We start from the raw sequence: 19947 nt of genomic DNA on the forward strand, positions 1-19947 counted from the left end.
TCGCCGGGCTGCGGAGGGTTATGAGGGAAAAATCAATTTTTATTTATTTATGTCTAAACGTGATATCAATATTAATTTTCACTTAGAGTTACAACACTGATTGGCGTAATTTTTTTTAAACCCACCTTCTTTGTATCAAAGAAGACTCGTTGATATGCATATCTTAATTCTTATTCATTAGTTTTTTTTTTTTTTTTTAATAGAACAATTTTTCCTCATCTTAAGGTTTCTATGTCTGTTGAGTGTATAGAATAATCCTAATTGGACCAACATGGGTTGTGGTGCACTGATGACAGTGCTTCACTTTTAACCAGATGTCTCGTGTTCGAACCTTAGATATGGAGAAAATCTGTTGGGAGCGCCACCCCCGAAAGGACCCTGCAGAGCACGATCTGAATTTAGTCGAAGCTCTGAACACCGAGTGGGAAACCGAAAAAGAAAAAAATCCTAATCGGAATTTCTCTAACAATCTCACTCACACAAAAATAATTTTCTAATGTTTAACTAATCGACTATTTTAGATTTTATGATTTATTTAAATTTAAAAATTACTTTTGCCAATAGTATAACAGTAATTTTTGGTTATACTATGAAATAAAATAGAGGAAGTTGAATGAGTCGCTCATGTAGCCAATAAGAAATCTCCTTATCGCAACTGCCAGCTAACAGTAGGGATTTCATCGGACCACGTCAAGTAGGACCCACTTCCCTCCTAATCGAACGGCGTATATTTTGCTCCGTAAATTATCTTAGGGCTTTGCTTACACACAAAAATCCCAAACCCATTTTAACTTGTATAAGGAAAAAAAAACCCTTCCCAAATTATTCCTTCTTCTGCAATTGTGCAGTTTAAAGCTGCCCTATATTTTCCCCCTATCTTTTTCTCCTACACAAACCCTTTCCTCTTTTCGGCGTTGCCGGCGGCGATCCTTTGTCTCGTCGGATCTCCGACCTATCCACCTTCCCTCTCCTCTCTTTATCATCTATCCTACTAAAAAATCGAAAAAAGCGAAAAACATAATCTATCGGAAAAACATCAAAATTTCTAGGGTTTCAGTATATCTTCTACTTCTATCAATTTCGAGTTCGATAGACGTCGGCTTTTTGAATTTATTTATATTGTGAGATTTTGTATCTGCGAATAAAAAGAGGAGAGGGAAGTCAAAAAAAAAATCACAAAAAAATCTGAAAAAAGAAAATTATTTTGGTTTTTGTGTTGAATTTTGATGGCGCAGGTTCAGGTGCAGCCACAGGGTGCGAATGCTGGTGGTGTGAACCAGTTTGTGACGTCTCTGTACGTGGGTGACCTTGATGTCAATGTGACCGATTCACAGCTGTATGATCTGTTCAATCAGCTAGGACAAGTTGTTTCGGTTAGGGTTTGCAGGGATTTGACTACCCAGAGGTCGCTCGGTTATGGTTATGTTAATTATGGGAACCCGCAAGATGGTTTGTTTTCGCTTTTGACTTGACTTTACTCTCGCTTTGTTTTGAAACTGAATTGTCTAATTTCGTAAATGCAATAAATACTGTATTGATAGTTGTCTAAATGGAGCTACTTGTATTCATTATGGCCTACAGCAACTAGTTTGTCATTGAAACGTACTCCCTCTGTTTAATTTTTTTTTATCTAGTTTGGCTTGGAACAGAGTTTAAGAAAAGAAAGAAGACTTTTAATCTTGTGTTTCTAAATTAAAGTTATGTCAAATATACCAAAATGCCCTTTAATCTTGTGGCCTTAAACATGCCACATGGAAATTTGAAGTTAACGTGTTGCCAAAAAAGGAAATGGGTCATTATTTTTGAAACAGACTAAAAATGAAACAACTAGGTCATTTTTTTTTGAAACTGAGGGAGTAATTGTTATCATTGTTGTTTTTTGGTGTTCCTTGTATGCCCAGAAATTTGAACTAATAATTGCCACAATTGGTTTGCTGGCCTGCATTGAACTAATAATTGCCACAACTGGAGTTGATAATGAAAATTTAAATCATCTTTTTAAATATCTTTTGAGGTTACATTGAGGAGCCTAGTTTTCACATGATATTATTCTCCTGTGTTTTGTGGTCTAGATGATCTAAGTTGTGAATTTCTCAGCTAGGTGTTAATTTTCTTTTGGGTAAGTGCAAGCTGTTGTATTATGTGGGAGAAAGATGGTCTCTTTTTTGTGATTTTTGGGAGGGGTACTTTTCTTTTTGAAACTGGTAACATAGGGGTTCTTTATTTTTTTTTCATGTTTAAAGGTAACTTTCTCCATATATCAACAGTCGGCCTCTTCAGTAAGAATTTTTTTGTTGTATGTGTGTGATGACTTATAGAACACTATTTGGGAAAATAAACTGCGAGTATCCTATTGTATTGCAACTGCAATTGTGCTGCTTGCAGTGACTCTTTTGGATTAGCAACCTAGAATATATCAGTTAGACAAATGAGAAAGTTACAACTGGCTGTTTTTTTTGGTTGTTTTTTTCAACCCTTTTCTGTAAGATGGAAGTGTGAATCCTTGATATTTAATATCCTGTAGTCCTAGAGCTTTTTTCTTATTTGAGTACAACTGCACTAATTTCCAGTTTGACCTTACCACCTAATTTTGTGTTGGTGCACGCTTGAGTGCCCGACTGTTCAGTTATTTGATAAGTATGTACATGTGTGTGTATGTTCCTGTGCTGATATTCCTTGTGTTGTGGCAAGTTTGTGCACATATTATGCTATCATGTCCATCACAATTTTCCAAGTGGAATGTAGGTACCTTTTAATCACCAAATCAGTCTCTTATAGTATTCTGCCTATGCATCTGTTAGTCGTCAGTTTTTTCGTGTCCAAAGCACTACAAAATGTTAGTCAGCTTCACTAATAGACTAAACAGATGACCATCACCGGTAGTGGCAAGGAAAAAAAAGAATGCTTTAGCAAATCATCCCTCCCATTCACTTTTAGGTTTTTTATTGTGTTTCTTCAACACATTTACCCTATTCTTTGTTTGGTGTCTTATTGACAATTTTAACAATTGTATTCGTCACAGCTGCAAGGGCTTTGGAAGTGCTAAACTTTACTCCTCTCAGTGGAAAGCCCATCAGGATAATGTACTCAAACCGGGACCCAACTGTTCGAAGAAGTGGCACTGCAAACATATTTATTAAGGTCTTTTTATGGAATCTGTAGAGATTTTTTCTTGTTTGATGGATTGGAAGCTTTTTTGCCATATTCTCAACTTACTTCCTTTGCTGTTTGTTTTTTTAGAATTTGGACAAGGCAATTGACCACAAAGCACTACATGATACATTTTCTGCATTTGGAAATATCCTGTCTTGTAAGGTAGCTGTGGATTCATCAGGTCAGTCCAAGGGGTATGGGTTTGTGCAGTATGACGGTGAGGATGCTGCCCAAAAAGCTATTGAGAAACTGAATGGTATGCTGCTGAATGACAAGCAAGTATATGTTGGACCCTTCGTTCGTAAGCAAGAAAGAGATAGCGCTGTAGATAAGACAAGATTTACCAATGTCTTTGTGAAAAATTTATCTGAAGCAACATTAGAAGAAGATCTCAATAAAGCCTTTGGTGAATTTGGTGCCATTACTAGCATTGCAATTATGAAGGATGAAGATGGAAAATCTAGGTCCTTTGGATTTATTAACTTTGAAAATGCTGAAGATGCTGCTAGAGCAGTTGAAGCTTTGAATGGTCACAAATTTGATAACAAAGAATGGTTTGTAGGAAGAGCTCAGAAGAAATCAGAGAGGGAAATGGAATTGAAAAATCGATATGAGCAAAGTGCCAAGGAGGCAGTTGATAAATCACAAGGTTTGAATCTATACATAAAAAATTTAGATGACAGCATTAGTGATGACAAGCTCAAGGAAATGTTCTCTACATATGGCACAATCACTTCATGCAAGGTAAGTTGTCTTTTCTGTTTTTCAAATTTTAAATAAATCTCCAGTTCTCCAATTTGATTGGAAATGTAGATTTTTTTTTTTTTTTGAAAATTGTAAAGTTGTATTCATCAACAATGAGGGTATACTGGCAATGTAGAGTTTTTTTTTTTTGACATTTGCTGTTTATTCAAATAGGTTATGAGAGATCCTAGTGGAGTAAGCAAAGGATCAGGATTTGTTGCATTCTCATCTCCCGAAGAGGCTTCAAGAGCGGTGTGTTAGTTTAACTCTTTTAATTCAGCAGGTAAAAGTCAACTGAACACGGGCAAGGTAGAGCTTTAACTTTTAATTCTTTCCTTTGCAGCTTGCAGAGATGAATGGAAAGATGATTGTTAGCAAACCTCTGTATGTTGCCCTTGCGCAACGCAAGGAAGAGAGAAGAGCAAGGTTACAGGTATTTCTATTCATCTTTCTTTGGGCTTAAAGAATTGAAAAAAAAGTGCATGTAGTTTGTCTCTGTCTTTCTGAATTTGTTATCTGATTTTGCAAGAGAGCCTTTGCTTATTTGTTGACTTTGTCAACTTCTGACTGAATTAGTAACCAAATCTTTTCCCATCTTAAAGATTTGTTTTTGTTTAATAATCCATTAAATTTCTTTTGAGTCTTTCACAACTGAGCAAAGAAAACCAAAAAGAGAGAAAGCCTTTGGGACGTTGTTGCAGCTGGTGTCCTGAAGGACCAAAAGTGTCATTTTATAAAAAAAGAGATGATAAATTGATGGTGAATTCAAATCTTTTTATTGTGTGGCTATTCTAACCTCCCATATATCACCGCAGTGACAATGTACCATATATCACCGCAGCCCTTCTCAAAAAAAATATCCCATATATCACCGCAGTGACAATAGGTTATCTTGCCTCTTTTGAATATAAGCTCTGCTCCATGCTTGCTAGATATATTGATTTAGTAGGCATTTCCAACTTATCTTATTTACTCATAGTCCCTTACATGGTGATACTAATACATATTATTTTTCTTTGATTGAAAATGTAGGCTCAGTTTTCTCAGATGCGTCCAATTGGAATGGCATCTACAGTTGCACCTAGACTGCCTATGTATCCTCCTGGCGGTCCTGGTCTAGGTCAACAAATATTCTACGGCCAGCCACAACCAGCCATGCTTCCCCCACAAGTAATAAATCGTTGTGGATATCCGGTTTAAATGCTCTCGTAACTTAGTACCTTTTGAATCTTGCATGTCTCATTTTCTGTTTGTATTTTCTGATGTTGATGAGCGCTTCTCAATTGTTTTGCTACCTAACAAGTAGTCTCAGATCTCAACCACATCCATCAGACAAGGTGCCAACTTCAAATACAGAAAAGACAATGTAGGACATAACATCTGAGACTAAAAACAAGTAGTCTCAGATGTTATGTCCTAGATTGTCTTTTCTGTATTTGAAGTTGGCACCTTGTCTGATGGATGTGGTTGAGATTAGAGGATACGAGTTTAACATTCCTCATTTTATAATGAGAGCTCTCAAGCTCCTCTATAAATTTTTCTGAAGCATGCGAGATATATTTTTTGATACGTTTTGTGTCATGCTGATACTTGACTCTCTACTCTGCTAACATATTTTCTGACGTTGTTTGGATATTCCTTGCTATCACTGAAAATTTTTAATGTGAGTAGGAGGCTTATTAGACGGAGAGTATTAATGAGTTGCTGATGCCTTGTCCTGTGATTACAACTCAATAGTTTTAGAGGGTGATCTAAAAAGAGTAGGAAGTTAAAGATGAAGAGATAACATTTCAAATAAATGATAGAATGAAAGAAAATATTATTCTTTTGTTCATTTATCTTGTACTCAAATCGCATTTAAATATTGTCTGGCTTTGAGTTAATGAGGATTCGTATGATCAACTGGAACCATATACCCGAGCTAATTTGGAATTTGAGGTGTTGCTGATAAAATTGAATTGTGCTCATCTACTTTTTTTTTACTTGTCAGGCTGGTTTTGGATATCAGCAGCAACTTGTACCTGGAATGAGGCCTGGTGGGGGGCCTATGCCGAATTTCTTTATGCCCATGGTTCAGCAAGGGCAGCAAGGTCAACGTCCGGGTGGCCGACGTGGAGGTGCTGTTCCATTGCAGCAAGGACAGCAGCCAGTTCCGCTGATGCAGCAACAGGTTTGTGGCAAATTTGGTTGTCATTTGTATGGTGTGTTTATAGAAGTGCTCAGAATTTGATTTCATGTCAGATGTTTCCGAGGGGGCGTGGATATCGATATCCTCCAGGACGTGGCCTTCCTGATGTTGGCTTTCCAGGAGTAGGTGGTGGCATGTTCTCTGTCCCATATGATATGGGTGGCATGCCTGTGCGTGATGCAGGAATTGCCCAACCAATTCCGGTAGGGGCTTTGGCTACTGCTCTGGCTAATGCTTCTCCAACAGAGCAAAGGACGGTATGATTCTCCTTCTATAAGAGCTAAAGCTGATTTCCATGAACATGGAAGGAATTGTCCTTTTCTGTTTTCCTGTTTCATCACCATAGTTTTTAGCTCGAGTTTCCTGCCTAAAGAGATAAATTTATAAAGGCTTCTTGGTCGAAAATAAAATTTGAAAGGTGTAGGGAAACAAAGAAAAGTTGCACCTTTTGACTATTTTCTTGAGGATGGTAACATGTTATATTCATCAGCGCCCGAATCAGGGCTGATATCTAATATTTACAAGTACAAACCCCAGTAATTCTTACAAGGAAGCAAAAGATCTTTCAATGATGTTGCATCATCTACAAATTGTTCTTTACACCAAAAATAAAAAAGAGAAATGTATGTTCTCTTGGTTATCAAAAAAAAATAAAAATGCATGTTCTCATGATTTTCTGGGTTGGGCTGCTCTTGCCTCCAAATTATCTTGCATTCATCCCCTTCAATATTTCCCATCAAATGCAAGCTGGAACAATCTTCCACCATTCCTTGTGACAGGTTCTCCCCCTCATACTGTTCCATCTGCATGTCAGGCCAAAAGTGTCCTTGGGCATCACCCAAGTAGTTTCAACTAACTCTACAAAAAGTTGCCAGAGATGTCTACTAATAAAGGTTTTCTTATTACTAGCCATGAAAAACTGAACTTTGAGTGGTGCTGGACTGCTCTGTAGATGATAGATAGTTGTATGCTGCTCTGACTGTGAATTTTGAGTGGTTGCTCCCTTTGACAACACTGCAAGTAAAGCCTTCTAGAATCAGTGATTCTGTTAACTTCTCAGTCATTGAGAAGCCTTCTGAAGGATAAGTTCCAACCCTTAGAGCTTCAATGTTCTTCTATTGTGGCATTAGGCGAAGATGAGAGGAAAAATAAATCAGGGAAAAGGGCTTTCAGTGCTTCGTGACCAAGCTAGAAATCATTCCAGAATGAAGTTCTCCCATTTCTCATCTCAAAACCCGTGTTTGTTACAATTTTCTCCCAGAGATGCCTTACGGATTCCAATTGTCTATTCTATAGTGATGTTCTGACTGGTTTGGTACTCCAGTGTTCCAATTGCTCACCCATGTAACTGATGACCTGTCTCTGTAAAGCTTGCTTCTTGATGTTGTATCTCCAAAGCCATTTCATTAATTCTCTTGTTATGTAGTGTTAGATTACTGATGTCATACCTCCAACTCTCTTGCTGGAAATGAGAGTCTTCCATTTAACAAGATGAAGTCTTTATGTCTCCCTGCTGTCCTCCCAAATTAAATTCCTCCGCTGATCAATTCTTACCCTTTTTGCTTTGATTGGAATAGGAACTAAGAACATGATGTATGTGGGGAGGGAGTCCAGGACAATGTTCACCAAAATGACCCTTTCCCCTATAGATAAATACTGAGCTTTCCTCTTGGCAATTTCCTTTCACATTTATCAAGTACCCTCTCTCAAATGTCTGCACCTTAGTTCTTAGCTCCAAGGAATAATCCCAAATACTTTTTTGGTAGTGATCCTACTTCACAACCCAAAATGCCAGCTAGATTTGGACTGTTTAGAACTTCTGGGATTGGAAACATCAAGCTCTTCCTCCAATTAACCTTTTAACATATCCGAACTTATTTTTCCTATTAAACTGAAATAGATTCAAGAGTTTGATAAATTCAAGTTAAGCATGTCAATGCAGTTTTGGTTCTACTTGTAGATAGGTTTGGTTCCTATAAACTATGGGGCGAAGGTATTATGCTGGTCTTTCATTTTTTCTTTAATTGTTCTCCCTTTATTTTCCTTTTGGTTCACCTGAAGAGTATGGACTTGAGAAATGCCAAAGTTTAATTGCAAATGCATACTAATAATACCAGATCATTCCAAATTTGACAAGACATTTATGTCTACCAAGCAACACATAGTCAATTCAACCATTCTCTCAAATTATGTAATGTAAAGCCAACCCAAGTTCTACTAAAAGCAGTGGAGGGAGGATCTTGTTAAATACTATCAAAGACTTTTTTTTTTTTTTTTACAGCACTTCACTTTAGAAAAATGATGTCAGATTTCTGGATGAATTTTCCTGATGCTACCTTTTCTTTCTCTCCCCCTTTTATTTTAAATAAACATATAAAGAAGAGGTGTATCCAGTCCTATGTAACTTGTTCTTAACGTCTAAATGCCAACAGAAAAATATAGATGTTAAAAGTTGAAACTGATGAGTGTTGATCATGCTTTACTTTCCCCTTTGGATAATTGCTGTGGTTCGTCTGCAGATGCTAGGTGAAAATCTGTACCCCTTGGTCGAACAGCTTGAACCAGAAACAGCAGCGAAGGTAACTGGCATGCTTTTGGAGATGGACCAGACAGAGGTATTGCACTTGCTTGAGTCTCCTGAGGCTCTGAAAGCCAAGGTTGCAGAGGCGATGGACGTTCTGAGGAATGTTCCTCAGCAGCAGGCCAGTAATGCTGCTGATCAGTTGGCTTCATTGTCACTGAATGATGGTCTGGTTTCTTGAGTTCTGACGATATCCAATGTTTGTCGCCATCAATTATTTGTTCGTTTCTAGTGTGCTTTTAATTCTGGATTTTCTTCACCCAGAAAATCTGACTTCTCTTAAAAGACATTCTTAGACTTTAAGTGTTTGACTATCAGATATTGTTGGGTTGCATTTTGGTTCAGTTTGGAATTTGTTGGACATCCAACTTTGTTCAGAACCTTTGCGCTGGTATTTTTTATTTATGGATTTTCTTGTTTATTTTGGATTATTTATTTGGCTGTGTTTGTTTGATAACTTCTTTCATTACAACGTCCTCAGTGTGTGGGGGTGGGTTTTCGGGTGCATGTTTTGAAACTGCCGTTTCATTTTCTAGTATAATAGTTTGTTGGTGGATAGCAGCACTTTCATTTATCTAGATTGATAACTGTTGGTGGGAGTTCAACAGATATCTCGTGGAAGTTGAAGTGCATGCAAGATGGTCTGGACACTGCGTTTATTAAAACTGAAGTGAATAGTGCACATATTGGTGTTCCATTGTCTGCTACTAACAGCAACACGTTATGGAGTTAACTATTAATGACCTTTGGATCTACATATCATGTTACACATATTTCTGTCAATCAATACTTTGAAATATATTGCCAGTAAACACACGCTTGGAGAAAAAGATTGAGATAGGTAATAGAATCATTCTGTCTTTAAAGCATACAAAGGTTTCGAAAAGGAGCAATAATTTTGAAATTTTAAAGGTCAGAATGTGGGGTACTGGCAATTTTTGAAAAATAAAAACGTACAGTCATCTGGTACTTGGTGTGTTCCAAATTATCGTTTAATTTCATGGATCTATTTCTTCTCTAGCATAAATGGGAAAGAGTGCTCCAAAAGAAAGTAGACAAACTAGACTCCCCTGAAATTGAATCCACTAATTATGTCAGCACCAAGTTATAAGAGTACATATTCACAAGTAGTAAATATTACTGATAGAGAAACTGCTCAAAACTAATACAAATTGGAAATAATACTTAATCCATTTGCAATTTGTTCAGCCTACCCTTACCCCTCACCCCTCCCTCCACCTCCACAAACCTTATTGGGCAGCTGAGGATCATGCCTGGTACAGACTTCAAGCATCTTGCATAATACCACGCCTGTGTCTTAGTCCTATATCAGCAACCTCCTCGACATCCCCCCCATTCAGTAGAGGGATCTCCCCCTCTCCACCCACCTCTACTTCATTATGCCTTTGAAGTACCTCTTCCCCAAAATTATGAAGTCTTCGACCAATCAAATAACGATCATCGCGTATAGAATTGTGGAGATTGGTGAACCATACGTGGAAACGCTTTGCACAGAAACAGAAGAGACTGAAACCAAGGCACCCAATCCAAGCAAATCGGTAAACGGCAGAGTTCACAAGCAAAGGGTAACCAAGTATTGGGAACACACCCCTGGCCAAAACGTATGGAACACACAATGCTGTAAGCAGCTTCATGATGATAGGAAGGACTATCTCCCGAAGCACCCAAAATCCTTGCAACCTAGAGAAACCATTCTCCCTCACTCTCTCAAATTTCAGTCGCCAGCTCTCATCCACCAGTGGCATCATATGATCTAGCATAACCTGTTTAGCACAAGTCAAGTTAAGAAATCGGTAGAGTAGATATAGATATGCCAATGTGAAGTAACTAATGTGCATTTATACACACAAAGGGATACTTGGACGCCAAATGACATCCATATTAGTGAACTGCATGGATTGTTAAAAATGTTCCACTAGAAAAAATTCTTGCTATTGCTTCTGGGGGGTATGATTGTTTTCAAACAGCTTTGATCTTAAACATGGAGCAATAGGAGGTCCTAGAGAAGGAATATTTGTCATATATAAACAAAGTGAAAACTGAAATCCTGCTCTACAGTGAAAAGTTGTACATCAAATGAGCAATATGCAGAAATCGTGTGGGGGGTTTGGGGGGGGGGGGGGGGGGGGATGCAGATCAATCATGAATTAACAGCCCCACCCCCAAAATGTTTTTTTTGAATAGGCTACAACATATAACAAAAGGGAAAGGAAATGCTCTAGACAAAAAAACATGTAACATCCAAAGATTCAAACCCCCACGTCAGTCTTATAAAACAGGTAAAACCAAAAGCTCATAATAATGTAAATAAACTATAAGGCACTTACCAGCCTGGTCCAAATCTTTAGAAAGATCAGTCCTAAAGCCCAATCTTGATAAAGAAGGAAGACTGGACTTTCATCAATGGGGACTCGCATTGGCACAATGACCAGAAGTTCAAAAAGCAGTCCAATTAACACGGGAATAATAAATATCTGGAAAGTGAATCAACAAATAAATTAACAGTATGGGGAAAAAAATCGAGGTGCAAGTACTGAATCAAAATGAAAGGTGTCATTACCCATATTGACAACAGTGCAGAACTCTTCAGAACAATGACGCACCATTTCCATATTTGGTTCATCAAAGCTGCGACCCTCCTAGTTCTAACTTGATCGATTGAGTACCTCGCTCCAGCAATGGCAGTCCAAATGGCATAACTTCCAATTACAAATGCATACAAATCTGAGAAGTAAAAGCAAGAAAAGGTCAGCGTTTTTATTGCGAGGTGAAGAACAGAAACCAACTGGGCTAGATTGACAGCAATACCATTGCACTTGATTCCATGTGTTATTGGAAGCAACGGGAGGGAATTGAAGAGCGCACGTCCAAGTGAAATCGGTACAATTATGAGGGCAGAATTAAAAAGTAGGAGAGTCATCCACGCCACAACCAGCAGCAGCACAATACGGAGCACAAAGGCATACCTGCTAAAGATGTTTCCAAACAACATAAGACTCTTGCTAAAGCTTTTTTGAGGTGAACTTAGACAGAGTATCACCAATTTATGACTTAAATCACTAGATCCTACAGAAACTAGCAAGACGAGCTATGGCCGAGCATAATAAGCAGTGCAACAGCAATTTTGTCCAACAAACAAAATTAACAAGCAACGGAAAGTTAGTCGCATACGAGGGGGTCCAAATGAAAAAAAAAATGAAGAACGAACTCTAAAGATTGAACATTTTTTTCATTTAGAAGTATCACCCTAACTCTGACAAATATCGAGACCCAACAAGGAACACACTTTATCTACTACAAGTCTACAACAACATACCCAGTGTAATTCCACAAGTGGGTTTGAGAGGGTAGAGTGTACCCAGACCTTGCCCCTAACTCATGGAGGAAGAGAGGTTGTTTCCAAAAGGACATCGGCTCAAGTAACGTACATCTAAACGGGTTTTAAAAATAATACATAATACAGAAGTAATAATAGTGTGCGACCTGCGGCAAACAGAATGGATATGACAATTAAGTGGAAAAAACACAAATAAAACAAGTAGCGAACAAACTGGACATTCAATCAAACTGTGATTTATGCTTAATAATGGAGAAGATACTACAATAATCCCTTAGTGGAACTGACTGCACAGTCTACACATGAGTCATGAGTTAGCTAAATACCACTCAACAACAGACACTAGTCCTACATATAATAGCCAATATATCATGAGAGACCGAATTGTTACCTCTCTCAAAAAACAAAAAAAAAGTATTCTATGAAGACGGCCCATTCATAAACTTACCTAGGGTTTTTTTTTTTTTGATGAAGTAAATGGTCCATTGAAGGCATCAAGAAGATGCAAATTAGTTACAAAAGTAGAAGCAAAAACAGTTGGTCTGCTGGCTCAAGTACAATTATGCTAAAACTAAGGAGCCAACAAAATTTGAAAAGCTAGGAAGCTTTTAAAAATTAATTTTGTGTTTCACACATTTGGGAAGAGGCTAAATTAGTACTCCTTCCATCACAATTTATATTTCTGATCTGTGAAGCCAAAATGTTTGGAACTGTTAATATGGATTTATTCTATACAACTCCCACAAATTTTAAGAATACAAAACACATTTAGCTATTCACGTATTAAACTTTGATATGATGTCTTATCAATCAAGCTAAAAACCATCCTTTAACATTTTCCACAACAACTATTATTAAAACACTACTAAACAAAATGAGACCAAATAAAGAATTTCCTCACAAATTAAAAAATTAAAAGCGGATCTTCATCATGTCCTGGAGAAGACCTACACTAATTGGCTTTCAGTGAAGTGACTCAACTTGCCAACATAAGAAATGAATAAATATGTTCATGGTGCAATAAAAACAAGACTAATAAACATGGAGCATTGTTCAACTTACTCAGGATCCGCCTGTTCTTCATTGTCATAGTCTTCTACGAAGTTGGAACTAGCTGCTGCATGCCTAGCTCTGTTATCGGGAGCAAACCCTACCAAGGCCCGATCTGGTACACCATGCGGGGCTTGAAATCTGTCCTGCCTTCCTTGGTCACCATTTCCATTCTCTTGTCTACCATTATCCTCAGGTCGGGGCAGTAAGAAATCAGTTAGACCAAGAGACCATCCCACTGCAGTAAACCAATATCGGAGCAGAGATTTGATTGTTGTACGCAACTTAAAATGCTCAATTGCAAAGGGAATACAGATTTGGAAGAGAAGCATATCGGCAGGTATTTCAGTAAATGGATCAGATACACTGCACAAAGAATAACAGTTCTTTAAGTTCACCAAAGGGATGAAAGTTCAAAGCTTGAATCCACATACCACATACATATTGAAACCAAAATCAATAGGAATAGAGCAGGAAACAATCTTACGAGATATCAAGTGGGAAAATGGATGGAGCCATTCGCATGGCAAGTTTGACAGGCAGATACACGAGCATCACTATTAAGCTTCCATAGACTGCAACTGACAAAAGAACTCGACGAGCATGCTTATGTACAGGATCATCAATCAAATCACGGAACGGGTTGTAGTTGGGATCTGCTGGATCTCGAAGAAAGTAAAGCACCCCATTACGCAGGACCTACAAAAAGAATTGTGGTAAATTAGTAAAAGAAGACAATCCGCAAAATAGAGATGGGAAACAGAGCAAGTCTAATGAAAATTTTACCCCTCGAAGAAGGCTAACAAAGATACTTATTTGTAGCATGTAGACAATCCCTACAACCCAATGAACTAATGAGCTTGCCAATGGAGATACTGAAAAAAATTCCACTCTTTGCGTGATCGACTTCCCAAACATCCTAATGGTGCAAACATCCAGCCACCAGCCACACATCAAAGGGAAAACCCCAAGTTCAATAACAAGGAGGAAAGCAACCTTAATCATAGTCATCAGATGCCTCATAGCTGCTACAAATTGTCTAAAGAGGGAGGGGATGGTTTCTGCAATGGAAGCAATACCATAGAATCTTCCCAGCGTCAAAGGCTCTCCCCTGGTGTACCGGATTAAAGCTACAATCCCAAGGTAAAAAAAGACTAGAGAAAATATAAACATGTAGCCAACAGCAAGAGTTGTAACATCCGAAAGTCTGGATGTTCCAACAGATGACCCTTTCAAAAGATCAGTCGACACTGTTGTGCTGAGATTGTTTGCTGCCACACTCAATTCAGTGGCATTTGCTTTCAACATTTCAGTGACTTGACCAAGTAAACTGGTCTCTTCATTAGCAGTAGGAGTTAAATTCGCAACAGCAATCCATGCACTCTTCAAAGTAATATTGGCCAAGGAAAGTGCTGTTTCAGTAAGTGGCATAACAGTTGATAATACTGGATTGCTTGCAGAGGACAAAATCCAAGACAAATTATAGAGTATAATTCGTCCTAATGAAAAGGGAACAAAGATCACAACTCCAAGAAATATCATATTACTGGCAAGAACCTGCACAGAAGGAAAATCACCATATATCAGTTAACTTCTCATGTTAAGCTTGCAGACAACAGAATCAGAGAAATAGCAGTACACATCAGGAAAAATATGGTCTTCTGCAGAGCTTAGAGAGTACAAAAATATATTTAATGACTGCATGAGAAAGGTGGCAAGTGAAAGCAAGAACGTACAGTAAATGCATTTTCAACAAGATGAAAAACAGGACCCTGCATGCCAACAAGCTCATCAAAAGGTACATCCTCTGCACCATCAGCATCATCCAAACCATCAAACATCTGTTCAACATGAGCCTCAAGCCGTGCTGCCTGCATCTCCCAACGAGCGGCAACATTTTCTGCATTTCTCCGGATTAACTGACCAGCTCCAGCAATTCCTTGTGCACCATTAGCATCTTCCTCATTTCCATCAGCAGCAAAATTCCTGTTTGCAGGAGCAACAGGTCTTCTTGGAGCACGGGCTGCATTTCTGTCCACATCATCTTCCCTGTCAGCTTCCTGGCCCCCAAGTTCGCGCAAATGTCTGAAGTAATCCCTCAATGAAGTTGCCCCAAGAAAGATGAAAACAATGCTAGCAGAGAGTAGAAAGCCATGCAGACAGTCGGTAAGAATGATGGTCGTGGATAAGTGACCCAAGAATAGTCTATGAGCTTCTCCAAAACTTCTAACAAAAGCCAACCGCCATATCCAGAATGTAATGAACGGTATTATGAGCAGCCATACAGAAAGAACAAAGCTAAGACGTAGGAAAAATTGCAGGACATGGCAGGCTTTCATTGCCATCCCAACCACGAATTCTTGAAAAGGGAGCCTGGCCGGAGCGTTCTCAGCATAAACTGGCGAAAATGAGAATGCATGTTTGCATACCTACGTTATAATTAAATAAATTTAGTGAGATTCCACCAATAGAGGGATCACCCTAGGTGAGATCAGAAAACAACACACACTTTTCAATGTTAGCTATGTGCTGCAGTATCCAACCACAATCTATTGTGAGAATCATCTATGGTCAATGTTCATAGAAAAAGAATCATTTATGGTCAGTGTTACAGTTATACATTTCTCATATTGATTTAATAAGAATAATTATAAAATTCGAATCACAACTTCAGTTGACGAGTACAAACCACAAAGAAAATCTATGCCTCAATCCCAAAATAAGACCCACTATAAGAATCATCATTATCCATTTCAGTCCATATAGACCTATTTTATTCAATATCCAATAATTTGACGTCATCTAATCCTAAAAATTCTTTATAGTTTTCTATACGAACTTCTAATAGACTATCAATGTTGGATTTGATGTAAACATACCATCAAGACTAAGCTTCACGCCCAATTAGTTCCCACATGTTGAGAATATAATTAACTAATAAAAGTGTGTTCTCACTAACAACTTAAGCTTTTAGATGAGATGGTCACACTTCAAATCTCACCGCCACCCAAAATAAAAAGAATTTCCACGTGCTTGGCCCATAAAAAGAATCCGGCCCTCGCGTGAGGGGGCGTGTTGAGAATATAATTAACTATTAAAAGTGTACTCTCCCTAACAATTTAAACATCAACACTATATAAGTATACTACATGAATAGTAGATTGTACTAAATGAATGAGCTTACAATCTATAGACAGCAAGAAAAATTCTTTCTTTAAGTGTGAAAATCCAGATAATACCTTGGAAAAGAAGACATAAATCTACCAGTAAGAAAAGAAGATGGCAAGAAGACCAAAAAATTTGAAAAGTAATTGTGTTGATCAAGTTAAAAATATATTTGTAGCTACACCCAAACCATGAAATTAGTAGTTAATTAACCTATTAAAATTGAGTTATGAGTTGCATCGAGAAGAGCTTACAAAATTGATATGACGATTTCTACTTTCAGGGAGGTAAAGAACAACAAGCAACAGGTTCAATTATGATTGAAAAACATGTCAGAAAGTAAAGAATCCTTTGGAAGGCCTTGTGTGAGTTAACGAAAAGAAAGAACAACAATACCCACTCCTTTCTCAAGCAAGTCTAATACCCACTGAAGCTTAACTAAAAGAGTCCAAGAATATAGGAGTTTGATAACAATAAAACTTAATCTAAAACAAGAAAATATGGGGAGGGATGGAAAGAGATTAAGCAAACGAACAGATTTCGCATGAAGAACGAACCTCGCATTGGCGAGCGTTACTGTGATTAAGCCATTGAAGTAAACAATCTTGGTGAACATACTTGATACTACCACTGCAAGCACAAGGATACCGGAGAGGATTATCGGCTTCACCAGGGTTCCGACAGATCCGACAAACGTCCTCTTCTTCTTCGTCGTCATCGAACCTACTGGCCAAAGAATTCAAATCTTTACGTGTAACCTGCTCCGTCGACAACCCCGAGGAAGAAGATGCAGACGGCGATGAAGACGAATTGATCGCATCGGCGGAGGAGCGTTCCGCCGGAGAAATTCCACCACCGCCACCACCGTTCGACGCCGGCACCGCCGTTGCGATCTCCATCAACGATTGAACTCACGAGGGATTGATTTGTACCTCCTAGGGTTTTTCTTGAAATCGTGACGATGTGATGGAGCTGTGGTTTGGTCCAAGAAGAGGATCAACAAAATCGTGGACCAAGGACGTCGGTTTATCTTTTATTATTCCTATTTTATCCCTCAAAATTTAGTTATACGCGTCTTTTTTTTCAATAATATTTCTTTGTTTCATTTTATTTGAGTCTCGTATTAAAAATTCATTTTAGTAAATTAAGACTGTTATTTTCTCATAATAATTTTAATATAAAATAATACTATATTTTTAATAGTTTGATTATGTTTTTTAAAAATATGTTAAAATTAATCAAGTAATATAAAATGAAGAAAATACATGTTTTTAGAAAAATTTCTAATAAACTTTTAGTTGATAAAAAAGAGGAGTTTGAGATATAACGCGGCAGAAAGCGATTGATCAAATTGCGTTGGAAGGGTGAAATGTGGGACCCTATGAAATGCATATTTAACATTAGATTTATTTGATTAATTTAAACGTGGATTTCTAGAAACAATCTGGAATATTCATTAAAAAATTATAAAGCAAAGGAACATTTCAACCGTATGTGAAATTCTGTTTTTAATTTGTTTTAAAAAAAGTAATTAAATTTTGGATGATAATTTTGTAGTGTTATACAAATGTTATTTTATGTTTCAGTTGCAAATTTAAAAAAAAGTACAGTTGCAAAAATACTATTATATAATATATCATATGGTTGTTGAAACCAAGATTGGTAATTACTCTCACCGTTCATTTTTTACTTGTCATTTATTTTTGAAATAACTTTTTATTTTTATTTGTCACTTTTAACATATCAATAAAAAATATTTTTTTTTTTTCATGTTTTACCCCTAACAATCAATACTATTCTTCATTAATTAATAGGGATATTACGATAAAGATCTAATACTAAATATTAATTAATAGGGATATCTTTTTTCATTTTTAAAGATTTTTATACTAGTTAATAGGGGATCCGGCTCTCCTCCATTTCGTCAAGTGCACATCTAAATGAGAAACATGTGTCTTATTTAAATTTTAAAGGTCAAGATTATACTACATTAACAAATATTATACCCATAAGTCAATCAATTTTGGAAAACTACTCCCTAAATGTGGTAAGAACAATATATTCTCTATAAATTTTAATATTCATTAATTTCATTTTATATTTTTATATTGTTGTGATATCATTATATACTGATTTAGTATCAATTTTAATATTCATTAATTTCATTTTATATTGTTGTGGTATCATTATATACTGATTTAGTATCAATTAAGCGAAATTATCAATCTTAATGATATCAATACAATATATTATACTGATTTAGTATAAGTTAAACGAAATTAGTGGAGGGTATACAATATATTTAGTGGGGTATGAATGTAAAAGGATATATGTTTGTAATTTTTTCTTTGGGGTATTTGCTTAATTTCACCTTTAAAATTCAAATATAAAACTACTAAAACCATGATAGTTTAGAAAGGTTTTGATCCATTATTTTTATAAATTATATAAGACAAGTATGAGAGTTTTTCATCAGAAAAATTCTATTTACAGATTAGAGTAATACTAACTCAAATGAATGAGGACTGTTAATTATTCAAAATTTATTATTCAGGTCCCTCTTTTGATTTTCATTGGGCCAATACTTTGGGCCTCATCCCGCAATCTAAACAGGCCATAACTTTGTCTGTCTAACTTGAACAGCAGTTTTTGGGCCCAATCATTACTAACTTATGGTCTATTTTCAATTTAGTACAAATTATACTCTACCAAACTAAGATCTGCTTGGATTGGATATTTGGTAAATGAGGCTAATCAAGATGTCATTTCCCATTATTGAAGAAGATCACATAGCAAGAAGAGGGCCTATACTTGATTCAAAAATTATTATTTTTATTTATTTGATGAATTGTTAACATATATAGTTTAAATCAAAATTATTGGATTTGATTGACTCAAGTCATCAATACTTTATTATTGAACATCTATACAACAACATAACCAATGTATTCTACTCTGGCACGTTTTTAATATATGCAGTCACCTCAATAAGCCATAAAACCTCATTTATTTTTCTATTTGAAGTTGATGTATAAAATTAAAAGAGATAACATACTTTATATGGTTAACTTAACTATCTATGAAATATCCTGACAAGTTTAAGGGATTGACTATGCAGTCAAAAATATTTGTGAATTATTTTTTATTTTAAATAATTTGCATTGGGCCAAACTTTTGGGCCGCTGCCTTCAATTTAGGAGGGCCATTAGTTCTGTCTCTGTCTAACTTCCATACCAGTAATTGGACCCAATGATGACAATTTATGGTCTATTTTCATTGTAGTACAAAATCCTACTCTACCAAACTTAGAAAACGAAATGTGGTTGGACATTTAGCTATTCAACATGTCATTTCCCATTATTATTAAGATAATAAAGAAGATTAGGTAGCAAGAGGACCCATAACAGATTTGATTTACTGGTTCTAAGTTTGTTATTCATACTTATTAGTGCTTTTTAAAAAAATTATAAAGAGTGTTTGAGTCAAAATTATTGAATTCAGATGAATCTATAAAATACATATTAAAAAATTATATTTATAGGGTGATCAACAATTATATCGATCAAACTGATAATTTAGTACAGAGCATCTATTTGTAATTCAACTTAACCTTATGTCACAAGAATACAAGTATGGTGATGTGTTGATGATGACTTCATTGACTTTGTGCATTGCAAATTGGCGTACTCAATTTTTGGCAATTCCTTA

The 19947-nt window shown here is 36.6% G+C and overlaps 2 protein-coding genes across 3 annotated transcripts; one reads left to right on the top strand and one right to left on the bottom strand.

The window, feature by feature from the left end:
• The first annotated feature begins 775 nt into the window (after positions 1–775).
• LOC125816377 (polyadenylate-binding protein 8-like) lies at positions 776–9041 on the top strand. Its single transcript, XM_049495979.1, has 9 exons — positions 776–1449; positions 3023–3141; positions 3241–3897; positions 4072–4149; positions 4241–4330; positions 4930–5067; positions 5888–6067; positions 6139–6342; positions 8605–9041. The coding sequence occupies exons 1-9, from the start codon at positions 1227–1229 to the stop codon at positions 8845–8847; spliced, it is 1932 nt and encodes a 643-aa protein (XP_049351936.1). The 5' UTR covers positions 776–1226; the 3' UTR covers positions 8848–9041.
• Positions 9042–9736: 695 nt separating this feature from the next.
• Positions 9737–17278, bottom strand: LOC125816374 (probable E3 ubiquitin ligase SUD1). 2 transcript variants are annotated; one of them, XM_049495975.1, is made up of 9 exons: positions 16797–17278; positions 14811–15503; positions 13861–14631; positions 13562–13773; positions 13087–13440; positions 11496–11653; positions 11248–11411; positions 11015–11161; positions 9737–10450 (listed from the first exon to the last, which is right to left on the bottom strand). In XM_049495975.1, exons 1-9 carry the CDS (start codon positions 17136–17138, stop codon positions 9953–9955), a joined length of 3339 nt encoding a protein of 1112 aa, XP_049351932.1. In that variant the 5' UTR covers positions 17139–17278; the 3' UTR covers positions 9737–9952. The 2 variants fall into 2 exon arrangements, with proteins under 2 accessions (XP_049351932.1, XP_049351931.1); XM_049495974.1 differs by having other exon boundaries at positions 11496–11656; positions 16797–17277.
• Positions 17279–19947: the final 2669 nt, after the last annotated feature.

This window comes from Solanum verrucosum, unplaced genomic scaffold (genome assembly GCF_900185275.1).
Source record: "Solanum verrucosum unplaced genomic scaffold, falcon-dt-bn FXZP01000261.1, whole genome shotgun sequence".
Classification (NCBI taxonomy): Eukaryota; Viridiplantae; Streptophyta; class Magnoliopsida; order Solanales; family Solanaceae; genus Solanum; species Solanum verrucosum.

Bases quoted from the DNA above. Each gene is read 5' to 3' on its own strand.
- LOC125816377 (XM_049495979.1), top strand. From the start codon at position 1,227: ATGGCGCAGGTTCAGGTGCAGCCACAGGGTGCGAATGCTGGTGGTGTG. The intron at 3,142-3,240 runs GTCTTTTTATGG...TTGTTTTTTTAG, and splicing joins CTGCAAACATATTTATTAAG to AATTTGGACAAGGCAATTGA. The intron at 6,343-8,604 runs GTATGATTCTCC...GTTCGTCTGCAG, and splicing joins CTCCAACAGAGCAAAGGACG to ATGCTAGGTGAAAATCTGTA.
- LOC125816374 (XM_049495974.1), bottom strand. From the start codon at position 17,138: ATGGAGATCGCAACGGCGGTGCCGGCGTCGAACGGTGGTGGCGGTGGT. The intron at 14,632-14,810 runs GTACGTTCTTGC...CCTTCTGTGCAG, and splicing joins TTGTTGAAAATGCATTTACT to GTTCTTGCCAGTAATATGAT. The intron at 13,441-13,561 runs GTAAGATTGTTT...TTCTTTGTGCAG, and splicing joins ATTTTCCCACTTGATATCTC to TGTATCTGATCCATTTACTG.